Genomic DNA, 22,507 nt, shown 5'->3' with positions numbered 1-22,507 from the left:
TATAACCCAATTTATCATTGTATTCCCGTTCACTGCACTTTCAGTGGGGACAATTTTCTTTATTAAGCATTTATCCATTATCAGTAGTTATATAGCCGTTGCTAATCAATTAACGAGCACACACCTACGACGACGATCATAACAAAAAAAAAAAATCAACCTAAAAACGAGTGTTGATAATGGTTAGTTTTAAATTTTGGGTAATTAAGTAGTAATCATCAGCCAGGCCATCTTCCCGTAATAGAGATGCAGGATAGATACATTACCAAGTATACACATATATTTTAATAATTGTGTAGAAACAAACCATCGACAGGTCATATCGGCCAGGCCATCATCTTACTACAACAGAGATCCAGGGTGTAAAGTGGATACTGGATGACAAGTTAATCATATACAAACGAAATTTAATAAAAGAAAATACATATGATAACGAAGGTGCCCTGGACCTCTATTGCGGGAATATGGAGGCCTGGCCGATTATTACTACATAATTACCATACACTGTTAATTAACTGTTAGCTCTGTGTTATTTCCGCTTGGTAAGACTTAGGACCATTACTATTCGATCCCAATAGTTCATAGATTTGAACTGAACTACAAAAATGTGGATCATGGATAGAGAAGTGGAGTCACTCTGTTGCGTGTGTGAAGATTCACCGATCTCAAATTCAGGAAAGATAGCGGCATTGTGAATTGCTTTACTAACATGTTCGACAGCTGACCTCTTCTATCAGTGATTTAGATGGATAAAAACATTTAGGGCCTACAGGAACTCATAAAGTTAGTGGTATGTTTCCTAATTTACCATGATATTTAAAATGCTATTGTTCTAAGGGTGTCCCGATTTGTTCTTTTGGTTGGTTCCTTGTCCATTTTGTTACTCAACTGTGGAATAATAAATAATAATGAATATAGGTCTATACCAGTAATAATATATATATATATATATACATCTCGGAAAAAAGAAGATATATATATATATATATATATATATATATATCTATATATATATATATATCTATATATATATATATCTTCTTTTTTCCGAGATGTTCCAGTCGAACCAAACCACTACTCTCTATAGAGTTCAAATAATAATCTTTGGCCTATATCCTACTTCATCTTTCAAACAAATTAATTCAATTTTTGGCTAAACTAGTGCTGAAGTAATTCCCCGCTTATATACATGTTGCATATACGAATCTGTGACAGGTTAGATTTGGTTAGTTTAGGGTTTTGTTACGCCATGCATATATTTGTTTATGATGCATATACGATCAACTGTATCTACATAAAAAGAAACCCTTATAAATTCAACAATTTTCACTTCCGGAATCACCAGAACTACTTCAGCGCTAGTTTCGCCGCTTTATTTACATAGGAATATCTCTTCGAATTGTTAACAAGGTTGAGATCACTCTTAATTTTACTGGATGTGATGCCCCTGGTTTTATAAATTTGGACACAAAGTGTCTTGCAGCCCCTCTGAAGTTGGCACCTACGTTTGGTGATATTTATTTGCATATCACGAGATTCGTAAGTTGGTTTACAATTGAAATATCCAGAACTACCTCAGCGCTAGTTCTTGCCGCTCCTCTGAAGTTGTAGATGGAATATTGTGTTAGCCAAGTTTAATATCAATACTACCACCAGAAATTAACTCTTAATACATATAGCCTATCAAGACTTATGAGGAAATATTCTGGAATACAATTATACGAAAATAAGGTTTGACTTGGATAACAGGAGCTGGAGTAATAATTGTGAAATCTATCAATGCACTATTATTATAATTACGTAACTTGTATCACCGAAATGTAAATAATATATGATCGTGACGAAGGTGAATCTAGAATGCGGTGAATAAAACAATTTTTATGCTTACAACGAGGCCCAGCATCACACCGGAAACGGAAATACTACACCGATGGCGCATGCGCAAAAAGAGAGCCGAGGGTGACTTTTATCGTCTCGTCAGGAGACTACCTAGTCATGCGCAGCACTAATAACCATATTCCTAAGTGATATAAAGTGTTAAAAGTGTGTAATCATAAATTTCATTTTAAGTCACTCAGTTGTACCTTCTGGGGTTTCAGAAACATAGATTCATTCCTTTAACTTTGTTTTCAATTATAGAGTCCATTCAGAGATAAAATGACTATGTCGACGATAACAGAGCAATGGCAGAAAATTAAATACTTGTAAAGACGAAACGCACAGATTTTATGTCTGACACAGATCTCACTGGAAGTTTTCCCTGTGAGAATGTCAGGTAATCTCATGGGGAATCCTCAGCCTCAATTTGCCAGCACCAATTCCACTGATGATAAATAATCTAGTACTTGATACACCGTCGTTAAATAACAAATTTTTAAAAATCTCATTCCATCTGGCAAAATGTTTCTGAAACATATGTTGCTTCTGAAACATTCTGTATTGAATAAGTGATATTACCAAAACAATGTATATGATTAAATTTTATTAATGTGTACATACATATTTTAATTAGATACAAAAAATTGTTTATTTACACAATACAATAAAATACAATACAGTACAATGCGTCAGTTTATGAAAAATGTCACTTCGTAAGTCAATAAAATTTTATTGTACCAAGTTAAGAAGTGACAAATATACATTTTTATTTAGAATGGAAATAAACAACTTAGGAATGCCTTTATATATTAAGACATTTAAAACGAATGATACAAATATATTCCTAACAACGCTACAAAATTTTTCAAATTGTTCAATTGATCTATGAAATAAACTGACGTAAATACAGATCTCAGTGATCAACATCGAATGGATAGAAAAATGCTGTATCACGTTCCATAATAAAAGGCTCATCTAACGCCATGCCCAGACCCAGATCCAAGGCGTATGCTGACATCTACAGGAGAATCTCGTTCGTATGTCACCTCCATGTCGAGTTCCTCATCATCCTCATCATCATGACTGTCACTGTCATCATCGTTATCATCTTCCTCTTCATCATCTTCTTCTTCTTCTTCTTCTTCTTCCTCAAGATGCTGCAACATTATATTTCAGGATTAATTTATATTTGTTGTTCACTTAATTGTATGAAGATGGATGTTTTTATTATATTCATATCACAAATGAATGAGCTGAATATATTATAAAGTGACCATTAACTTCTGTTACATACTCATAAGTGTCGCAATTTCATGAACAATGTAAAATACTGTCACACTGTTAGCAAAAGAGCTACTGTGTCAGCTTTTCACGAAAGAAGTCCATATTAAAGTGAACAAAGATGGATATTAGGACAAAGTTTTTCAGGTTACTTGTTTCTCCTGTAATACAGAGCATTCTGCTCGATTCCTAGATAGGAACACACACATCAGACATGCTTGCATGGTAGGCGTAGACTTTGTCATTATCAATCCACAACCTCACATGCATAATACGATTATGAGATCTATTTATCTGTTTTCCCTTGCATGATTGCAATCCCTACACAGGCATACAGGAGTCAGGGGATGGAAAATCCAAAGTCCTCCAATATAAATTAAATTTTATATTGTATTGAAAGATATATATTCCAAATTTTGCACACTTAGCCTTCACAACCAGGAAAAAACGACGCTGTATCAACTACTATGTTATTTAGTGTCAATGAGATTGGTAATAGCGTGATGGTATTTCGAGAGATGAGGGCAAGGATTCACCATAGAAAAAATTATGGTTTATTTAACGACGCTCACAACCGCAGAGGTTATATCAGCGTCGTCAGTGTGCCGGAATTTTGTCCCTCAGGAGTCCTTTTACATGTCAGTAAATCTATTGACCAGCGCTATACAGACTACGCTACCTAGGCCGACTTCACCATAGATTACTTGACATTTGCCTATGGTTAGGCAAAACCTCGGAGAAAACCCAACTAGTTAATCAGCCAAGCAGGAATCAAACCCACGCCCGAGTACAACTTTGGATCATCAGGCAAGTGCCTCAGCCCACCCAGCTACGCCAGTGGCTGTTGTTGTTAATTACTGCTGAGTTCTTAGCAATAAAGCCATTAACTCTCTTATCTTCCAATATTTCTCATACACAGTGGGTTTGGAGCAAAGGGCTGAATATCACTGAAAACGAATCTGATCCATTTCTTCTTGAAGACTGCAAAATGGACTAAGTCGTGAAGAAATAATTCCAATTTTGTTCGTTTTGACAAACAAGCTATTGTATTCAGTGATTCTAAAGCAGTTATTACTGCTATAACAACTAACCTGACACATAAAAGTAAAAGAATAACGTATTGTTGGAAAATTATAACACCATCTGATGAAGCTTAACAAAAGGATAGTTTTCAGCAAACTGTGGATTATCTGGTAATGAAGCTGCTGACCACCTTGCTAGCAAGAGAAGTAAAATCTTATAAAACCCCATGCAAGCTTTATCATTTTCAACACTTAAAGGAAAAAATTATGTCACATTAAAATATGAATAAACCACTCACTCCACTGGTTAGATCCCCTTATCACTTAAAAGCAGTAATATTTGGTTCTGTGACACGACAATTTCTCTAATCGAAGTACAATCCGATACCCTGGTGTTTTCTGGGGTGAATAATACGATTATTAAACTGATTTGGCTGTTTTCCCTCATTTCAACATTTAAGTTAGCATCTAGGGGTTAAGGTATGCATCGACTCCTAGAATGACAACTTTTCTTAAAAAAAAAATGAAAATTTTGTTTTCGTCTCATTTTATAACATGATTCTTCTAGTTTTTAAACATATATAACATGTTTAGGTTTTCCCCACTATTGATGCACGAAATTTAATTTTTTCATATTCCATAAACTCCTTACATTTCTTGGCATTATTTTCTTCGATATTGGCAGCAACACTGTCCCCATGAAATCTTCAGGCCATTCTCATATATTTCTTTGCATAATGATAAAATTTGCTTCTTGTCTTCACTCAAGTATTTCACTAACTCAATGGGGATTCCATCAACTCCTGTTGCTTTCCCATTCTTCATTTCCTTAAGCGCTAGTTCAACTTCTTCGCTTAAAATAGAAAAACCTTTGTCGTCTTTTGATACGGATTTTTCGTCTTCTATTGCTAAATCATCTGGATAATTTGGCTGACTTATTAATCCAATAAATAGAATACAGTTTAAAATTTCCTACCTACCTCTGATGCAGTCTTCCCAATTGGAATTAAGTCACAATCTTCTTGTGCAATGCTGTTTATCTGAAACAGCAAGGACACAAAGAGTAAAAATTACTGCATAGGCTATAATAGTGTAATATGGGTTCAAATGTAATCACGTTTTATATTTAAATGTGACTCTGCTCTAAAAGCAATAAGAACTTGTACAAACTCTCACATTGCAATATTCTTCACATGCGGTCAATAGTGTCATTCTAATTTCGTAACAACTGGTTCTCTCCACTAATAACCGCAAATTCTATAATTTATCAATGGTCAATGTAGAGTATCCACCGGTCACTGAACAAATATTACACACTTTTATCACTGTCAATGTGGTGCTATAAACAAATTTTCAATACTTTTATCAAAGCCACAACATATTTCAATTTATCACTTGTTCCCAGTACGGAAACTGACGGAAATGAGATGCACGTGCTTCTCCTCCCTGCCGTCTACCCCTTTCACCTCGCTCAAGCGATCCTGTCAACCTGCACTTCTTCACCAGCCAGCATTTTCACAGCAACTTTCGATGCTTAATTTCGGTGTGAAATTGACGTCGGCACTCAAATTTCTTTTTTCCGTATACAATATGTAGGCCTATGATTTTACTATAACCCAAGGATGAAAATACATTTGTACCTTAACGTGGTAACGTTATATTAAAAGATTACTGAAAAGTAAAATATATGACACAGTGGTTGATATTTCAGAAAGTGAAAAGTTTAAAGCTACGGTTTCGCTACGACGATCTTCGTCGAACGAACATCGCCGACGATTGAAATCGCCAGCGATCATCGTCAGAGAGTGGTTTCTTTACCGGCGAACTCCGTAGATGGATAGTAAATTGTTTTATATAGTTGACCATGTCTGATCAGCTGATAATAAATGTGGATGACAATATGATAACGTTCTAATATAAGTTTTGCCTTGTAAAATAAGTACGAATCTTTAAAGTACAGGCAGTTAATGTCATGTTTAGAAATAGATATACAGAGAGGTCTTTTAATTCACTGATATTAAGACATATTGAAAATTAAGTCATTTAATTAACCCACCCATTTTAAGGAATATTTCAGACTTTCTTCCGAACAATTTCATTTTGTCTTAAGTTCAATTGAAAATGATATTGTAAAATTATCCACAAAATTGATTCACAAACAATAAGCCCAGCTGAAAGATAAACTTTAAGGTAAAAACCAATTATATAAACACTTTATTTTTATTTTTTACAATGTTATTTTTTTCATTTAGGAACATTTATTTAGAGCATAATGTTACAAATAAAATAAATAATGTGAGGAGGTTGTTGCACTTCTCTCCTTTGCTCGGAATTCCACTTCACTTACTATCTCACTCTAACTTTTGCTTCAGTAGCTAAATCTGCCGCATCGTGTATGTATCCTTCAATTATGAATCACTTTACTCAACTGTATTAACAGTTCTGGTTGTTGCAAAATATAGATTTGTTATTGTTTACGTTTATTCTTCTTTTTGGCTCATGTTGAACAGGGATTTGTGTTTATTCAATTAATATCTCATCTTTATTAGTGGCGAAATTGCAGAAACAATTCTGTTTTACCGCCATTATGGTATGTATGATGTATAAATCACATGACCTACTGTAATTTTACAGTTGGTTTCTCGGCGATGATCGCCAGGTTTTTGCCTCCAAGCCTAGATCATATATACTAACAGATAGCTCTTTTATATAGGCTTTAGGGTTTGCAGTCGAGGCCGGCTTGATGTAGTTCAATAATCGTCAACAGATGGCACAATAACCAACACCATCACGAGACACGAACTCTAAATCGATTATTTCTTGCTTACGAGATAATCTCGGTATGTACTGTCGACAACTGATGACCATGGATAAATATTATTGGCCTATATGACCTTGGCAACTTGGCAAGTTCGGAACGAGGCAGCTATTTATAGTTGTCATGTGGGCGAAGCGAAGAGATAAGATAAACTACGCCTTTGTATTGAATATAATTCAGAATCTCTGCCAGTCTGCCAGGCAAAGCCAATGTACCGGTAAACAGAATATGTAGACCACGTTGTAATGGTACCGTATTGGGCGGCAATAATATGATTGGTTATCTCTTCTGTTTTTATATATTTGTCGTGAATATTATTTATATTATCAACTGAGTGTATAACATAATTTCTCCGTTAATTTATATTTTATTAATGATAAATCCAAAGAACAATGGGAAATAAGGGACTAAACACTGAAAAATAAATAAAATAAGAGAATTTGACGTTCATGATTATAATGTTGTCGGAGCTTTGTTATACTTTACTTTGAATTATTTTAACTTGTACCACAAAAGCGTATGAAAATTAATGTTAACATTACCTATTTAGTTATGATAGTAGTATATTGGAAAATTTGTGCATATAGCCTGATTACAATATATAAATAATACTATCCTAACCTAAGCAATAGTAGTCTTGTTTATTTCATACATGTTCGTATAATTATACAAACACAAGAATAATCTAGTTTGCAGCCTGTGATGTCTCGTTTACAGTATTATATAATATACATATTACGATATTTACTAGGTACTTTAACAATATATAGTTAATAATATTATAAAATATACAGGCCTAATCCATTACCAAGGAATACCCCTTCCCTCACATTTTCAATACTGTTTACCTCAAAAGGCCTTCACACCTTATTAGACACTAGATTAAAATAGTCATGTTGATGTAGGCCTACAACATTACATTTTTTGTCACTACTCCTGATCCCATTCTAACAGTTTCAGGTTTTGTAATTTGTAACAATACTATCAATACTGATGGGTCATTCCATAGTGACACACATAACATTTTCGAAGTAACTATGATCGTCACAGGATATTTAATTAAATACTTAAGAGTTTATGAAAGAGACATCACTGTCTTTTAACGTAAGCATTCCAAAATATAAACAGAAAATCTTAATGAAAAGGAATAATTAATAATGTAAAAAATATGAAATATTATATGGTGTGACATATGAACATTTTCTTGCCACTTAATTTATTACCAAAATGGAAAATGTTCTTATTATTGTGCCAAATGACATAAATAGTTGTTTTTCAAAGAATTAAGACACTTGTGTAGTACATGTATCTGCTGACGTACTTTAATAAAAATAACAGTGCCATTAACAAATAAAATATTACGAATTATATTGTGACCCACGAACATTTCTGCCAAGTTGATTACTATTTTTTCAGATGCATATCGAGATTTATACACAGTGCCTACAGTTCTTATTATACAAAGCAACACTTGATTACACTAAAATACACATTCAGATTTAAAATGTCCTTGGTTATTTACAACCATATGTGGTGATATCTCCTGTGTAATATCATGTGATGAATACACCAATATGGGCTATCTACTTTTCCTCCCATTTGTAGTACTTTCCTTTCTTGAACATCACGGAAACTTTAAATTCTTCGCCACCACAAGCTTTTGTAACTTCCTCTGCTTATCTGACGTCTTTTTTAAATTGATTATTTAACGATGTTGTATCAACTACTAGGTTATTTAGCCTCGATGGTATTGGTGATAGTGAAATGATATTTGGCGAGATGAGGTTGAGGATTCGCCATAGATTACATGACATTCGCCTTACAAATGGGGAAAACCTCGGAAAAAACCTCAACCAGGTAACTTGTCCCAATCAGGATTTGAACCCGGGCCCACTCATTTCATGGTCAGATGTGCCTACCATTACTCCAGAGCAGTGGACCGAACATGGGTTATGTACAGTTACCCTTAAAAGGAATGAGACGACTCTTCGTCGTCGGAAGTTAAAGTTCTACAGCGCGGTTCACTCGATATCGACGTAACAATAAATACCATGACATATACAACAAGAATTGTTACAAGGACCACAACAAGGACAAGGACCAGAATAAGAATCACGAAGAAGATACCGATTTAAGGCCACGATTTCACAACATAGCTCGAGTCACAAAATATCATTGCTTCTCTGTACCGAATGGCAAATGCCTGCTATGGGATCTACATTCTGGACTGCTGCTGTCATTGTCTTGTCTCGGTAGCTCATATAGTAGCGTGTCGGTTCTACTATATAACCGAAACGTCTCGTGTTCGATCCAGGGTAAAACTTTTTTTATTGAGGTGTAATTAATTTCTTCACAGTTCCTCGACTGTCTAATTTGTCGAAAAATATGGAATAATTTATGCCCAAATTCTGGGTCTTACAAGTCGGCTGAACCTCGTAAAAAAAATCTTACTTGGAAGTTAAAAGTATTCTTCCTGAAACAATAATCATAAGAAACAAAACGAGACCTGTTAACTTAAAATCTAGTCCACATGCCATCAGCTTCTATTACAGCTCTAAGTCAATCCGGCATGGATGTCACGAGATTGTGGAACAGGTTCTGATCCTCGGCGAGATCTTCCCAGGTGTCAACAACTTGATTCCACAATTCGTCTCGATTTCGAGGGCGTCGGTGGGCATAGGTGGCTACTCTGTAGTGACATAAACATAGATTATCTCTCGGAACTTTTCCGTAAAAGTAAATTAAATTCACTCCTTGAAACTGACAACCTTAGTTGTAGCGTAATTTTCCTACCAGCATACAAGCTGAAGTAGCACAGCCATTGATAAAAGTTTTGTACACAGAATTAGACCGAATTTCTATTCGACAGAATGTATAACCAATGGCTTTTCTGAACATGATAAACAAATCCTAAGTGTTTCCAATGTCACTGAGCAATTTCAAGTATCTAGTGATTATTTACATTTATGTCTACAATATGAATCTTGGAAAAACGTATATGATACTGGTACTACTGGTATTAAGGGTAAATGTATTGTATCTTTCACTTAATTTCAGAATCACTTCAGTGGATGTTCTCCACTGAATGTTGTGAAAAAATTCAAAAGTAAAAAAATGTAGATAACGCAGGGACTTAAAAATCTAATGTATTAAAAAGAAGAATCTCTATGTAATGAGCTGAAATGTAATGATCCTCATGTTCTTAAATACTACAAGAAGTACAGTGTAATTTATCAAAAATAATGAAAGAGGGAAATAGAATACATTTGAATAGAAAAGTACAAAATTCAGATAATACAATTAAAGCTATTCGGAATATTATTAAAGTTAAACTTGTAGATATTCTAAGAAAGAAAATATTTTTTCATTAAAACAAGTGATTATAAAGTAGAGGATTCCAAATCGATTGCAAATTCTTTTAACGTCTTATAGTATATGGTACAGAAATATTATTGACAACTTAAACATTAAAGATTTTGCAAAAGATACTGCAATTGGTTACTTAACAGTTGCATTTAATAATTAGTATTAATATATGTAATTAGTCAATAACTGCAACATTACTTTTTCATTCAATCATAACATGAATAAGATTGAATGCACATTAAATTAAACACTATTGGAAACACGTAGATAAAATAGTTAAAATCAACTGAAGGGGTGAGAGTGAAATAATCCAAAGCCACACTTTTAACAAAAAGTGTTTTGTGCGAGTGCATTTCTTACACATAAGGGAAAGCTACTAATAAAATATTGTAATAATTACTCAGCAAATGACATAGCCTAGGACTCTAAACCTTTGTAAAAGTTTGTCTGTGTGGCTTAGGAATATTTTTAAATTTCATTTTAATTGTTAGTTTTTAATATATATGCATTTACATTGTATATGTGTGTATGTAAATGCATTCACTAGATTAACGTTTATAATATTATAACTTGTAATTTTGTATTGTCTGTGATCAGTTTTAATTTCAGGACTTTGTAAAACTCTATTTAACGTTACTTAACTATTTCAACATTATTTAGACAAAAAAAATCGTTGACGTAGACTAAGAATCGAACTCGCTCTCTTCTACACAACAGGCAGAAGTCATAGCGTCTGAGCTATTGAAACGACACGAAACCTTTCCTTTCTGTGCGGAGTGTCGATCTAGTCATGAAGGTCCATTGTCGATTTTACTACACGATTTACGTATATATTTATATTTTATTTACGTAATATTTTCATATGTTTTGCAGTATTTTAAGTGAATTTCGGAACGATGGTAGTAACAAACCAAATAGCCTGCATTTAAGTAACTCAATATTCGTTATCTTGTGTATCAGTGCTCTGGTCTCCGATCATGCGCAGTGTCTTACATCTGAGACTTGGGAATATTCAATCGCCTCATCCTTTTCCAGGGAAACTGTACATTAATTCTTTTGACTTTCGGTTAGCTTTCTTAAGAATACGCATAAAGAAATGTAGTGCTTTCCAGGCTATCCTTGTAATATTAGTGACTTATTTCAACCAGTTTGTTACTAAAATATATAGAGTACCTAAGTGTTTACTTGTGGCACTGGTGATCCATTTAATTGGTATGTGAGACGAATTTAATTTTGTGTTTTACAGAAGGATACATATTGATTTACTTTTGCTCACATTGATTTTAATTTTATTTGTTGTAGTCCAGTTTTCAATAACGTCAAGCTAGTTTTGCAAGGTGGTGATATAAGATTTATCACTAATTTTTTCTATATATCATACAGTCATCCAGGAATAACCTTGCCTGAGAAGTGGCATTTCTATTCAAATCCTACAATAATTTTCAGTAAATATTTTTCACCGAGAAGCTATTATACATTTAATTTTACTTCTGAGACCAGTGAAATATATGCCAATTTTATTAGAAAGGTGCATGTATAATTATTCAATAGCATGATGTTATCTGCAACAAAAACTAAAGGGCAAGAAAGAAAAGAAGGAAACATTAATGCTGTGTTTCTTAGAGTTCTATTAGAGTTACACGTTCATTGTCCACTGAAAATTGTATTTCTCTATTGAAGTGTAAAAGAGAAACTCTCATAAATTATGTCAGAAACAAAGAAAGGCACCACCCAAATTTGTGGGATAATTAATTTAATAATGTTATTACCGGGACTTGAAAAAAGCAATCATGTATAATGGGTGGGGATAAAAATACTTTTTAATCGCGCTTCTATAGTTTGACAATGCTGACTATTCAGAGTTTTGCCTGACAGGTGAGCTACCATAAATTCCTTGAAGTCCTAGTTATTACTGAAGCCAAATGTGTGTCTCTTGTCAAGAGTCCATTTTATTTATACTTGTTAAGACATCATTCATAGACTAGTTACCGCTTTCAGTTTTGATACTAAATACATTGAAATTAATCTATTATTATTCGTCCTATTTATACATTTATATTGAATGATTCGGTCTACCTTCATAACACATCTCATCAACAATACTCGATAAAGAGTTGAATTAGCTTCCATGCTGCGTTGTATTTATTTTGTCATGTTCCTATAGCAGGAATATTAAATAGGAATTCCTTAATACAGATTTATATTCACTCCTATGCCTTTATATACAATGCCAGTACACATACTGTATTTCTTAATATTTGGTTACTTTATAAACAGTATGTTAGTGCAAGAACTCTTTTTTTCATATTTAATAATTCTGGCATGCGTCAATAAATATGCTTGAGACCTCTGTCTCTCTGAATTACTCTTTACTAACTGGAAACATATTCCAAATTTATATTTTAAAAAAGTATTAAAATATCCTCACAATTTAGAGCATAACAATTCCCGAAATAATCATCCTACATTAAGATTAAGATAAAAATGATTCAATCTATCGCTTGTAAAAATACCTTTATGGTCCTAATAAATTAAGAAATAATTTACATCCAACAGATTTATTTTAAAATGGCCTGCAGTTATTATTTTGAATTTTATTGTACCTTAATAAATTGAGTTAAGGTACAATAAAATTTCATCAAGTTTCAAACAAAGTAATTCCATCTTTCCAACAGGGGGACAATAAATACTTAAAGTAATGCTAAACTCGAAAAACTTATTGATGCAACTTAATTTCATATTCTATACCACTGGCACCAAAAAAAAAAAGTGTCCTATTGTTCATACTGATTCAAGATGAATAGTTTCTTAGTGTTTGTCCATTCCACTTTTTATTGTCCTTCCCATTTCTATTTATCTCATTTTTAGTAGGCACTTTACATGTAGTATATGTTTTACTTTAATACATATAATGACCATGAAGATATTTGGATATGTCTTACAAAATTCTTGCTGAAGACCACTGTGGTAACATTCTGCCGCATCTGTAGTTTGTACATTTAGAAATTTTCGTGCTTCAGCTCAGAATTCAGGCGGGGGAGGGGAGGTTGATGTGCCAATGTAGTTTTCCAGAATATAATAATATTCAAAACATTCTCTAATAGGAGGGGCCTCTGATATTAGCTCTGCAAAAAATCTGATACTGGTACTTCTGTTGCTGGTAAATAAGAAAGAACGAAATATAAAAATTTTTAACCACTTTCGAATTTCAGGTGCTTTGTGTCTCAGCTGCTGGTTTGATATACTGTTTGTTTCCTTTAATTTTCCAGAGCAAAAACTGTCCTAAGCGAAATTTACACTCTGTAATTTTAACACTGGGAACATTTATTTTGGTAGCATTGTGTGATGCTATTTCATAATATAACAAGAGCTTTGAAATGATTAACTGCTAACTACTACCTGGGTGAAAGTAGCACTGAAGCGGTTCCTGTGATTTCTGAAGTGAAAACCGTTCAATTTATAAGAAATTTTTTTGTGGAGATGCAGTTGATTGTATATACAAGGTGTAAAAGTGCCTAAACTAACTGACCCCAGTGCTGTCATGGAGGCCACACGAGGCCATATATCGTATGGAACCTACAATTTTTTTTTAATTAATCGTATGGGGAAATGGAAATTTTGTCTGTAAGGAGCCATACGGCATATGGGTGCCTAAGTTTTATACGTGGAGATCTATACAGATCTTAGATCATCTCTTGCTGTTCCTATTGTACCTACCGGTATTTTGTTTGATGTTCATAAACAAAAAATTATCCACCTCTTTTCAGCACTGGAATCCAGAATTATATAAAATAATGGTTGAAAAACGAGAAGTGCTGCAAATATACACTCCAGGATTCATCGAGACAAGTGTGCATCAATGGTGGTGCTACATGGTGTATTCTTTAAATCAAACTTGTACAATTAAATTGTAAAGCAAAACAATTTTACTTCTTCTTTAATATTAAAAAAAATAATTAAATGACAATTGGAGAGATAGAGAGAGGAGAGTAAAATATATTTCAAGGGAGAAAACAAGGGGTGGGGTGCATGGCCAAGAAAAAAATTACCATGACAGCACTGACCAAACCTAACCTGTTACAGACTCATGTATGCAAGGTGAAGAAGCTGAGTATGAAGGAAACTACCTCAGCGCTAATCAAGATTTTCAGGTATAACTCCCTGTAAAGTTGATTTGAATAATTTCTAGGGAAAAATTGTTCCGGGGCCGGGCATCGAACCTGGGACCTTTGGTTTAACGTACCAATGCTCTACCAACTGAGCTACCCGGGAACTCTACACGGCACCGATATATTTCAAGGGAGAAAACAAGGGGTGGGGTGCATGGCATGGTGCAGCGTTAGTTTAATTCTTATAGATGAACTATATATATATATATATATATATATATATATATATATAAAGAACTTCAAGTGTCAATATTGTCTCAAAGGTTTCTGTGTAACGAACTTCATTTAGAAATGTCCATCTGCGATTATGTTAACTGCAGAAGAAGGAAGAAATATTGTCGTAATATGAAGTTACTCAAATTTTCAATTAAGGACAAGGAAAGGCTACAAAAATTATTTTTGATTTCACCCTTATAAATTGAACGATTTTCACTTCAGAAATCACCGTAACTACCTCAGCACTAGTTTATGTAATTTAAGGACCAGTATAAAAGAAATTTAATTAAAGTGAGAAAGAAATTAGTAAGGGAGGCGATCAGGAGGGATTGAGGTTGTCTACTAATTCGTTACAAACAACTATTATAGACTATTTCATTTGACTAACGATGATTTGTAGAGAGCAAATACCTACAGTAGGGTAAAGAATCTAATTCAGTACGTTTATGAGAACGGATATAAAAGTGTCAGGAAAATAACAGAATTACCGTATATTGCAATTAACTCTGCATTGGCAGAGAAACCGCACAGGGTATCGTAAATCTGCCGAACATTAGAAAATTCTGTAAAAAAATGCATTCAGAGCGAATTTTCCAGCCTGATATCATCTCGCCCACGTTATGGACATAATTCAATACCGTAAGACTGATATGAAACGAATACTAGAACAATTTGTTAACAAAAGACGATGTTCAGTAGTTATTTAACAACATACAGAGCAAATAAAAACACAAACGCATATTCTAGCAACAGTTCAGATGAAAAGAAAATTATTAGTACGACCGCTTATTCGTAAAAAGAACAATGCCAGCTGTGTAGCCTACATGAAGCAATATATCAGGCCTACGTTATGAACACGTTGAATTTAATGTGGACGAGAAACGTACAGTTATTATTTATCTGCATTTATCGCATCATATAATACACCTGTAAAATGAAAACATGTAGGCCTAGCAAAGAGGAAACATGTTTGGGGGGGAGGGAGTTGTAATTCTTCCCCTATCGGATAAATTTCAGAAGAGGAATGCCTGCTTTTCCTTCATATTAAAAAATTGTAATCTTGTTCACACAAAATAAATTAGTACCTTTTCGTGAGCATCATGATGTGCATTCAACCAACGCAGACAAATCTGCTCTTTTTAGTATTTTGTGTTAATTGTTGCTAGTGAGGTATTGTATACTGAAAATTAAAAACAATTAGATATCGTACATCAAATGATGACAGATTATATATTGAACGCAAACAACATTATATCAGCCATGTACCAAAATGTCATCTACGTGTGTTGATGAATTTGGGTAAAACAAGCTTCTGTATGCTACAATTTAGCGACACATCAAAGTAACATAACCTCACATTACAATGAGAAAGAAATTTGGAGGTGGCATGACGTGAAAAAGTAATCCCACAGTCGTATTACTCTATGTACTTTTCAGGTACTCTGCCATCTAGTGTTGGTTATTGCAAGCTCATTTCTCGACACTAGCGACGCATAGCGTCCGTTATTTTCCAGTTGCGTCCAAATTTAATATAAGTTTGGCTGATCTGTTTTATATATGATCTAGGCTCCAAGGCAAACGCCGACGATGTTCGTCGAGCCCAGTGACGTTCGTTGACGTTCATCGCCGTAAAGAAACCATGCACATTTAAACCAATGGGACGGAATCCCAGCGAAGATCGCCAGCGATGATCGTCGGCGAAGATCGCCGTAGCCAAACCGTAGCTTAACAAACAAGATGACGTGATAACTAGAGTTGAGCTTAAACGATATTTTCAAGTACCTGTGACAATTAAATTTCTGTGACTTTTATCTGTGATTTTGTCACACCGATATTTTATATCGCTAAGTAAGCACAATATGCATGAATTATACCGATATTTTGTCACACCGATAAAAATTAACAGGAAATATTGAAGAGCAGTGCAATGTGAATACGATTTCTCTATACACGCCAGACTTCAATGGTTTATATGGGAAAATCCAACAAATTAATTATGTACATGTACTATTAACAAATAAATACTAATCTAACTGAACAGTAACATGTAAAAAGTTTACCTTATATACCAAGAGGTTATATCGTAGTTGATTGTAGATATGGAATCAGTTGATAAGTTTTAATGTAGTTGGGTACGGAGAAATTGAGGTTATGTGATTATCCTAATCGTTTTAAAAATGTATCCTTTTTATTGTATATAATATAATCGATAAATTATTTTAAGTCGTGCATTAACATTATAATATTGAGTCAATAAAAATTAACGAAACATAAGTATTCGGAAAAACAATAGAAAATAATTACAGAACAAGACAGTTGTTCAGACAGGATTTTACACAAGATAAAGTATTGGTAACCAATGGTATTATTATTATTATTATTATTATTATTATTATTATTATTATTATTATTATTATTATTATTATTTAAATCGTGTAATCACTATCATTTATAATAAGATGGTGAAACTAGCGCTGAGGTAGTTTCGGTGATTTCGGAAGTGAAAATCGTTGAATTTGATTGTTTGTGGAGATGCAGTTGATCGTATATCCAAGGCATAACAAAGCCTAAACTAACCAAACCTAACCTGTCACAGATTCGTATATGCAAGGTGTATAAGGGGAATACGAAGGAAACTACCTCAAGGTTAGTTTAGCCAAATAAGTTTTATCTCGTTCGGTTTTAATTCTATAGGTGCTGTTGTCGGCTTGTGAGAAATGCTTCGAAAGTTCGGAAGAGCATAACGTTCAGTGACACGGAGTGAACTAACATGATTTACTTTTGATACCCCTTATTTTCAAATGTAATTAATTATCCCATTTATGTGTAAGTGTAGGTCTATTTTAAAAGTGCGCAAGGGCAATGAGAACGATTTGTTGGAGCAGTGTCTGCTAGATGTCAGATCTTTTTGGAATTTATAAAATTGACAATTTTTGCTAACTACCCCATATTATTATATTTAAAAGTTGAAAATTACTTGCAAGTTGATGATTTTAACAATATCTAGATAAATATCACTAAATATCAAGTTTAGAACATTAATTAGGCCTATTAATTGGGTAAAATAACACCCCACATGAGTACCAATGTTAGAAAGCACTTTGCGATTTCCTAAGAGTTAATAACCATAAACAACATACCGGTAATGAACTTATTACAAATAATTTTATTTTAAGTTTAATTATTTTAATTAATACTACCCTGCACTGTTCGTGTTAGAGCTATACATTAAAACTAGATTATACATAAATGAGAGAAGTACATGTAAAGTTATTAAAATAATGTAGGCTCCTGTAACTATTCTCTTTGTAATTAATAGTATAACTAAAAAAAAAATATTGTTACTGCGTAAAAATTGAGTGGAAAATACTTATACATTAATGTATATTCACAGTAATATGAAAATGTGAAGATCTCGGGGGAATATATAAAATAATTATAAAACATATATTCAGACTTAATATGAAAACAAAATGTCAGATTCATGATTATATTATTATAATGCCGCTAATAACTTTGCAACACATTATCACTTTGAAAAAAATAATATTGAACAAAATATCACGAAAAAATAATCAAATACTACCGCCCGATTGCTGTTATTGTATCATGCGCATGCGCAAACTCAGTACGTAGAGGAGAAAATATCAGTTGCAGACGTTGCAACAGTCACAGAGTACTGAACACAGTCTAATATATACAGTCGCGCAACTTCAACACTTTTTTTGCCAACATTCACGACACTAGCGCTCAAGCGGCAGGCAAGGCACTGGTCATAGGTTTGATACAGCCAGAACGTGCTTTAAAGGTATGCGAGATGTTATAATAGCGTTTTAATCATGCGTCTGAATAAAGGCAATGTGTGCAATGACGAAAATTGCAGTAAGAACAAGTTTAAATCTCCGAATTTCTCGTTCTTCAGATTCCCTAAAGACCAAGAGAAAATCATAACTCAGTCATAACCTATAATCCACGCTGTAGGTAGCCCAAGAGGACTAATAATATATATAGGCCTCTTGAGGTAGCCTACGTATTGTGTTCTATAAAACATTTATTGTACCTGTTTGTATGTCAGGAAGGAGAGTTTAAATAAAAACAAAGTAAATACCTGTTACAGTATATTATTCTTTTGCAGAGATCATGTGTAAATGTGTAACCATTCCGATTTTGGATAATGTATCTACAGTTTTTAATGCAAGTAATTCCATAATTTTTGTATTCGTGTTTTTTTCTTTATATTTTTCAAAAGTTGAATGTTATATTGCATTCAAGTAGGAATTATGGTGTTAATTTTTCAAGAATTCATGGCGTATTATAATCCTTTTGCAATATATTCACTTATTGATTAAATCCAGACTGTGTCGATAAATTTCTGATGTATTGGTGTAGATTCATGTGGCAGACGTATTAGGTTCTCAAGAAATAAAAGAGCCTTTTTAAATTTAATATAAAAAGCAATCTCTTCTGTAATAATTTGCATGACTGTTATTGGTGTTGATTTCACATTGCCAGTGATTATTTGAGCCGTTCAGAGTAGAAGTGGTATAAGTCAAAATTAGGTAACGAGGTTTAAAGTAAAAATTCTGTAAAATACAGTGCAAAGTAGCAATTAGTATATCCTTCGTGCTATTCACTGACTATTAATAGTTTAAATACATTCAATATTAACTGCCACTTTGCGCTGTATTTTACAGAATGTTTACTTTAACCCCTCATTACCCATTTTTGCCTTACACCACTTCTGCTCTGAAAATAAAATTAGGCCTACATTTTCTGAGTTAATTGAAGTTACCATTTTTTCAACAAAGTTGTGTGTTCATTTATTTGTTCTTACCTACGTCATATTAACAGTAAGTGCATGTAAATTACGTATTAGGCCTATATAGGTAGGATAAGTTAAAATTAGGCATTATGTGTGAAAACTGGAAATGTAATGTAAAATGCGGTAAACTTGCCATAAAATTTTAAACCATAACATCAGCACTATTTCTGACTCAAAATAATAAAGGAAATACCGTTTCTTAAGAAATGGAAAAATAATGAAATTCATATTAATGTTTAAATCTTCCCCTTTTCTTTATTTTAAAGTTTACCTCAGCGGCCGAGTTTACCCCAATTTGCGGTATGCAAAATCGTTAATTTCTCAGAAAATAGGGAGAGGAGTTCACCACGCGATGTACCCTACGAGATATGCCCTACACTTTTGAAGCTACTAATTTTCACTCTTCTCACAGGAAATACAAAGTTCCAATGATTCATAAATATATTTAGGAATGAATTGAATTAACCGACCACGCACGAACAATTATATTATTTCAAACCATGATACGTGATCAGGGCCATGATTCAGTTGTAAGGAGCAGAAAGTTTACGTTTATTCCCAGTGATGCCCACGTGCATCAACGTCGGTTAGTGTAACCACCAGTTAAAATTGTCATCTAACCTCTGGTTAAGCATTTTTACAGTGGATCGACCTCGGTTACGACTTAAATAGAAGGTTAACCACAGTAATCTATAACCGGCCATTTTCGAGCGGTTAAAGGAGATAACCAGTGATTAGTAGAGCAAGTAAAGCAAAATAGCGGCCAGAGCCACAGATGTTTACTTCGAAGACGATTATTATTGTACAGTACTTGAATTATATGGATAGAGCGTGAGTGTGAAGTTTCTTTAGTGGAAAGAGAGAATCTTTACTAGGAATTAGGTGACAGAAAATTTCGGGAGGGATTTTGTTTATCAAAATCTACAAATGGCTCACTTGTAATAACTCAAAAACAGTCATATTTCTTCTGTTGTTCAGCTCCTTATGTTAAGATTCTATGTAACTGTTATTTTCTGTATTTTAAGAGGGAATACTTGAATATCTCTTTCTCTGTCACTGGCTGAACAAAGAGAGGTTATGGATGGATCTTAGGATAATGAACAGTAACCTGGTGTAAATGGGATCTTGGGTCGCACACACATTTCTACTAATCTTCTGCATCTTTTTCCTTTATGGATATTCCTTCTTTATTATATAATATATTTAAATCTATTAAGTAAGTCTATCTATACTTAACCTCACATTGGGATATAATCATTTTTGCATTCAATTTTCTATTTTGTACGATTTTAACCTAACAGCAATGAAAAACAAAGAAATGCAACTCGCAAATATAACAGCGCCCAAAGGCAAACAAATGCAACGCGAAAATGTAGGACATGTTCACTTCGATATAGAACGGAGTGAGCGCAGTCGTTTTTAGATGTTGACTATTATCTTTGCTGTGGTATGAATGCTTTCCTTTAGTCATTTTATAGAAACAGTGTACCATCATAGACTTTGCTCTGGTTAAATGAAGTGTCAGCTATGTTTAAGTAATCGGTGATTATGAATGGTGCACAGAAATTGCATTTTAACCACGGTTACTGTTTAACCGTCGTTTCGTAATCTATGATTACTGCGTTTTTAACCGATGTTGATGCACTTCGCCATCAAAAATTGTAGATTAACTGCGTGTGAAATTCTTCCAGGATTCTAAAGTAGAATTAATAAGAACATATACACTTATTTTATAGGATAAAAATATAAAGTAAATTACGCTAAACCCGTTTTCTGATGTGTTATCATATGTCTTGTGCACACTTTTAACTTGCCTGCCGCTAGAGGGCTACTGTCGCGCCTGCTGTCAAATGGCATATTTTATACGTATGAGTTGCGCGACTATCTATTAGACTGTGGTACTGAATACAGAGCAGATTTCGATAGCGATATTTTGTCACATATCTCGCGTTATCAGTCACAGGTTTATCAGTGACAAAAAATACCTGTGACAAAATATCGGTTTGTGAAATATCCGCCATCTCTAGTGATAACTATAATCTCCTTCCTACATTACGATCTTATGTTGAATTGCAGTGTAGTATTCTAAAGTATAAATTTTCACTTCCTCAAATTAGTCAAAGTACAACATAGGCTAAACAGTTCCGGAATGTAGTAAATTAAAAGGAAATAATGCTGAGGAGACTTTCACAAGCGATCAAAAATTTCGTGTCTATCTACCTATACAGTATCGGTAGATCTGTCATACAGACCTAACCTCCTTACAATTGTAATTCGGAAGCTAGTGATATTGAGGAACAGTAGCCTGAACAGAAAATTAAGTAAATCATTGTAAACCTTTCAAAGAAAAAAGCTTAAACGCGTGAAATAAACTAACCCATGTTTGATGTTCCTGTTCCAGTTGTATTAATTCATTTTCATCATCGCAGGGTCTATCAACACTAAACCACAAAGAATCCGTAGTCTTTGGTGTTAAACTAGGAAATAAGGGCACTGGCATCTTTCCATCAAACGTATTACTGAGACAAATAGCAAATACGATATAATATCAATAATAGCCTAATTTCCTTTTATTTGTATCGTCGTCGTACGATATCAGCGCTGCCAACCCTTTACGGAACAAATTTCGGGAAGCAGGGAAAACTATCGGTAGATTGGAAGGAAAATCGGTATTTTCTTGAAACGTTGAAACTTACCTCAATTCACATAATATATAACCAACGAATTAGAAGAGACTAGCTCGTTGTATATAACACATTGACCATCCCAACGGTAACATGGGGAAGAGAACAACCACCAGGATCGCCACCGTCGATTGGAAACGACCGCTAGATGGAAGTACAGTTGCTCCATACAATTCAAATCACTCTCTTCAATTGAGGACCGTTTTAACAAAACTCAACAAACGCCATTTTTTTCGAATTGCGGGTTTTGA

The 22,507-nt window shown here is 33.7% G+C and overlaps 1 protein-coding gene across 4 annotated transcripts; it reads right to left on the bottom strand.

Annotated features, from left to right (window-relative positions):
- Nucleotides 1-2,479: 2,479 nt before the first annotated feature.
- LOC138696490 (anaphase-promoting complex subunit 15B-like) lies at nt 2,480-22,178 on the bottom strand. Of its 4 annotated transcripts, XR_011331391.1 has the most exons (4): nt 16,017-16,107; nt 15,836-15,930; nt 5,162-5,221; nt 2,964-3,035 (listed from the first exon to the last, which is right to left on the bottom strand). XR_011331391.1 is itself a non-coding variant. In XM_069821519.1 (3 exons), exons 1-3 carry the CDS (start codon nt 5,391-5,393, stop codon nt 2,850-2,852), a joined length of 282 nt encoding a protein of 93 aa, XP_069677620.1. In that variant the 5' UTR covers nt 5,394-5,838; the 3' UTR covers nt 2,480-2,849. The 4 variants fall into 4 exon arrangements, 2 of the variants coding, with proteins under 2 accessions (XP_069677620.1, XP_069677619.1); XM_069821519.1 differs by lacking the exons at nt 15,836-15,930; nt 16,017-16,107 and adding an exon at nt 5,358-5,838 and having other exon boundaries at nt 2,480-3,035; XM_069821518.1 differs by lacking the exons at nt 15,836-15,930; nt 16,017-16,107 and adding an exon at nt 21,950-22,178 and having other exon boundaries at nt 2,481-3,035.
- Between the last annotated feature and the right edge of the window lie 329 nt (nt 22,179-22,507).

This window comes from Periplaneta americana, chromosome 3, assembly GCF_040183065.1.
Source record: "Periplaneta americana isolate PAMFEO1 chromosome 3, P.americana_PAMFEO1_priV1, whole genome shotgun sequence".
Classification (NCBI taxonomy): Eukaryota; Metazoa; Arthropoda; class Insecta; order Blattodea; family Blattidae; genus Periplaneta; species Periplaneta americana.
The sequence above is the reverse complement of the archived record's forward strand: the minus strand, read 5'-3'. Positions and strand labels throughout refer to the sequence as shown.

Excerpts from the sequence above, each read along its gene's own strand:
- LOC138696490 (XM_069821518.1), bottom strand. The coding sequence starts at position 22,072 with ATGCCAGTGCCCTTATTTCCTAGTTTAACACCAAAGACTACGGATTCT. Across the intron at positions 5,222-21,949 it reads AACAGGAACATCAAACATGG|ATAAACAGCATTGCACAAGA; the intron begins GTTAGTTTATTT and ends TTGCTGTTTCAG. Across the intron at positions 3,036-5,161 it reads TTGGGAAGACTGCATCAGAG|CATCTTGAGGAAGAAGAAGA; the intron begins GTAGGTAGGAAA and ends ATAATGTTGCAG.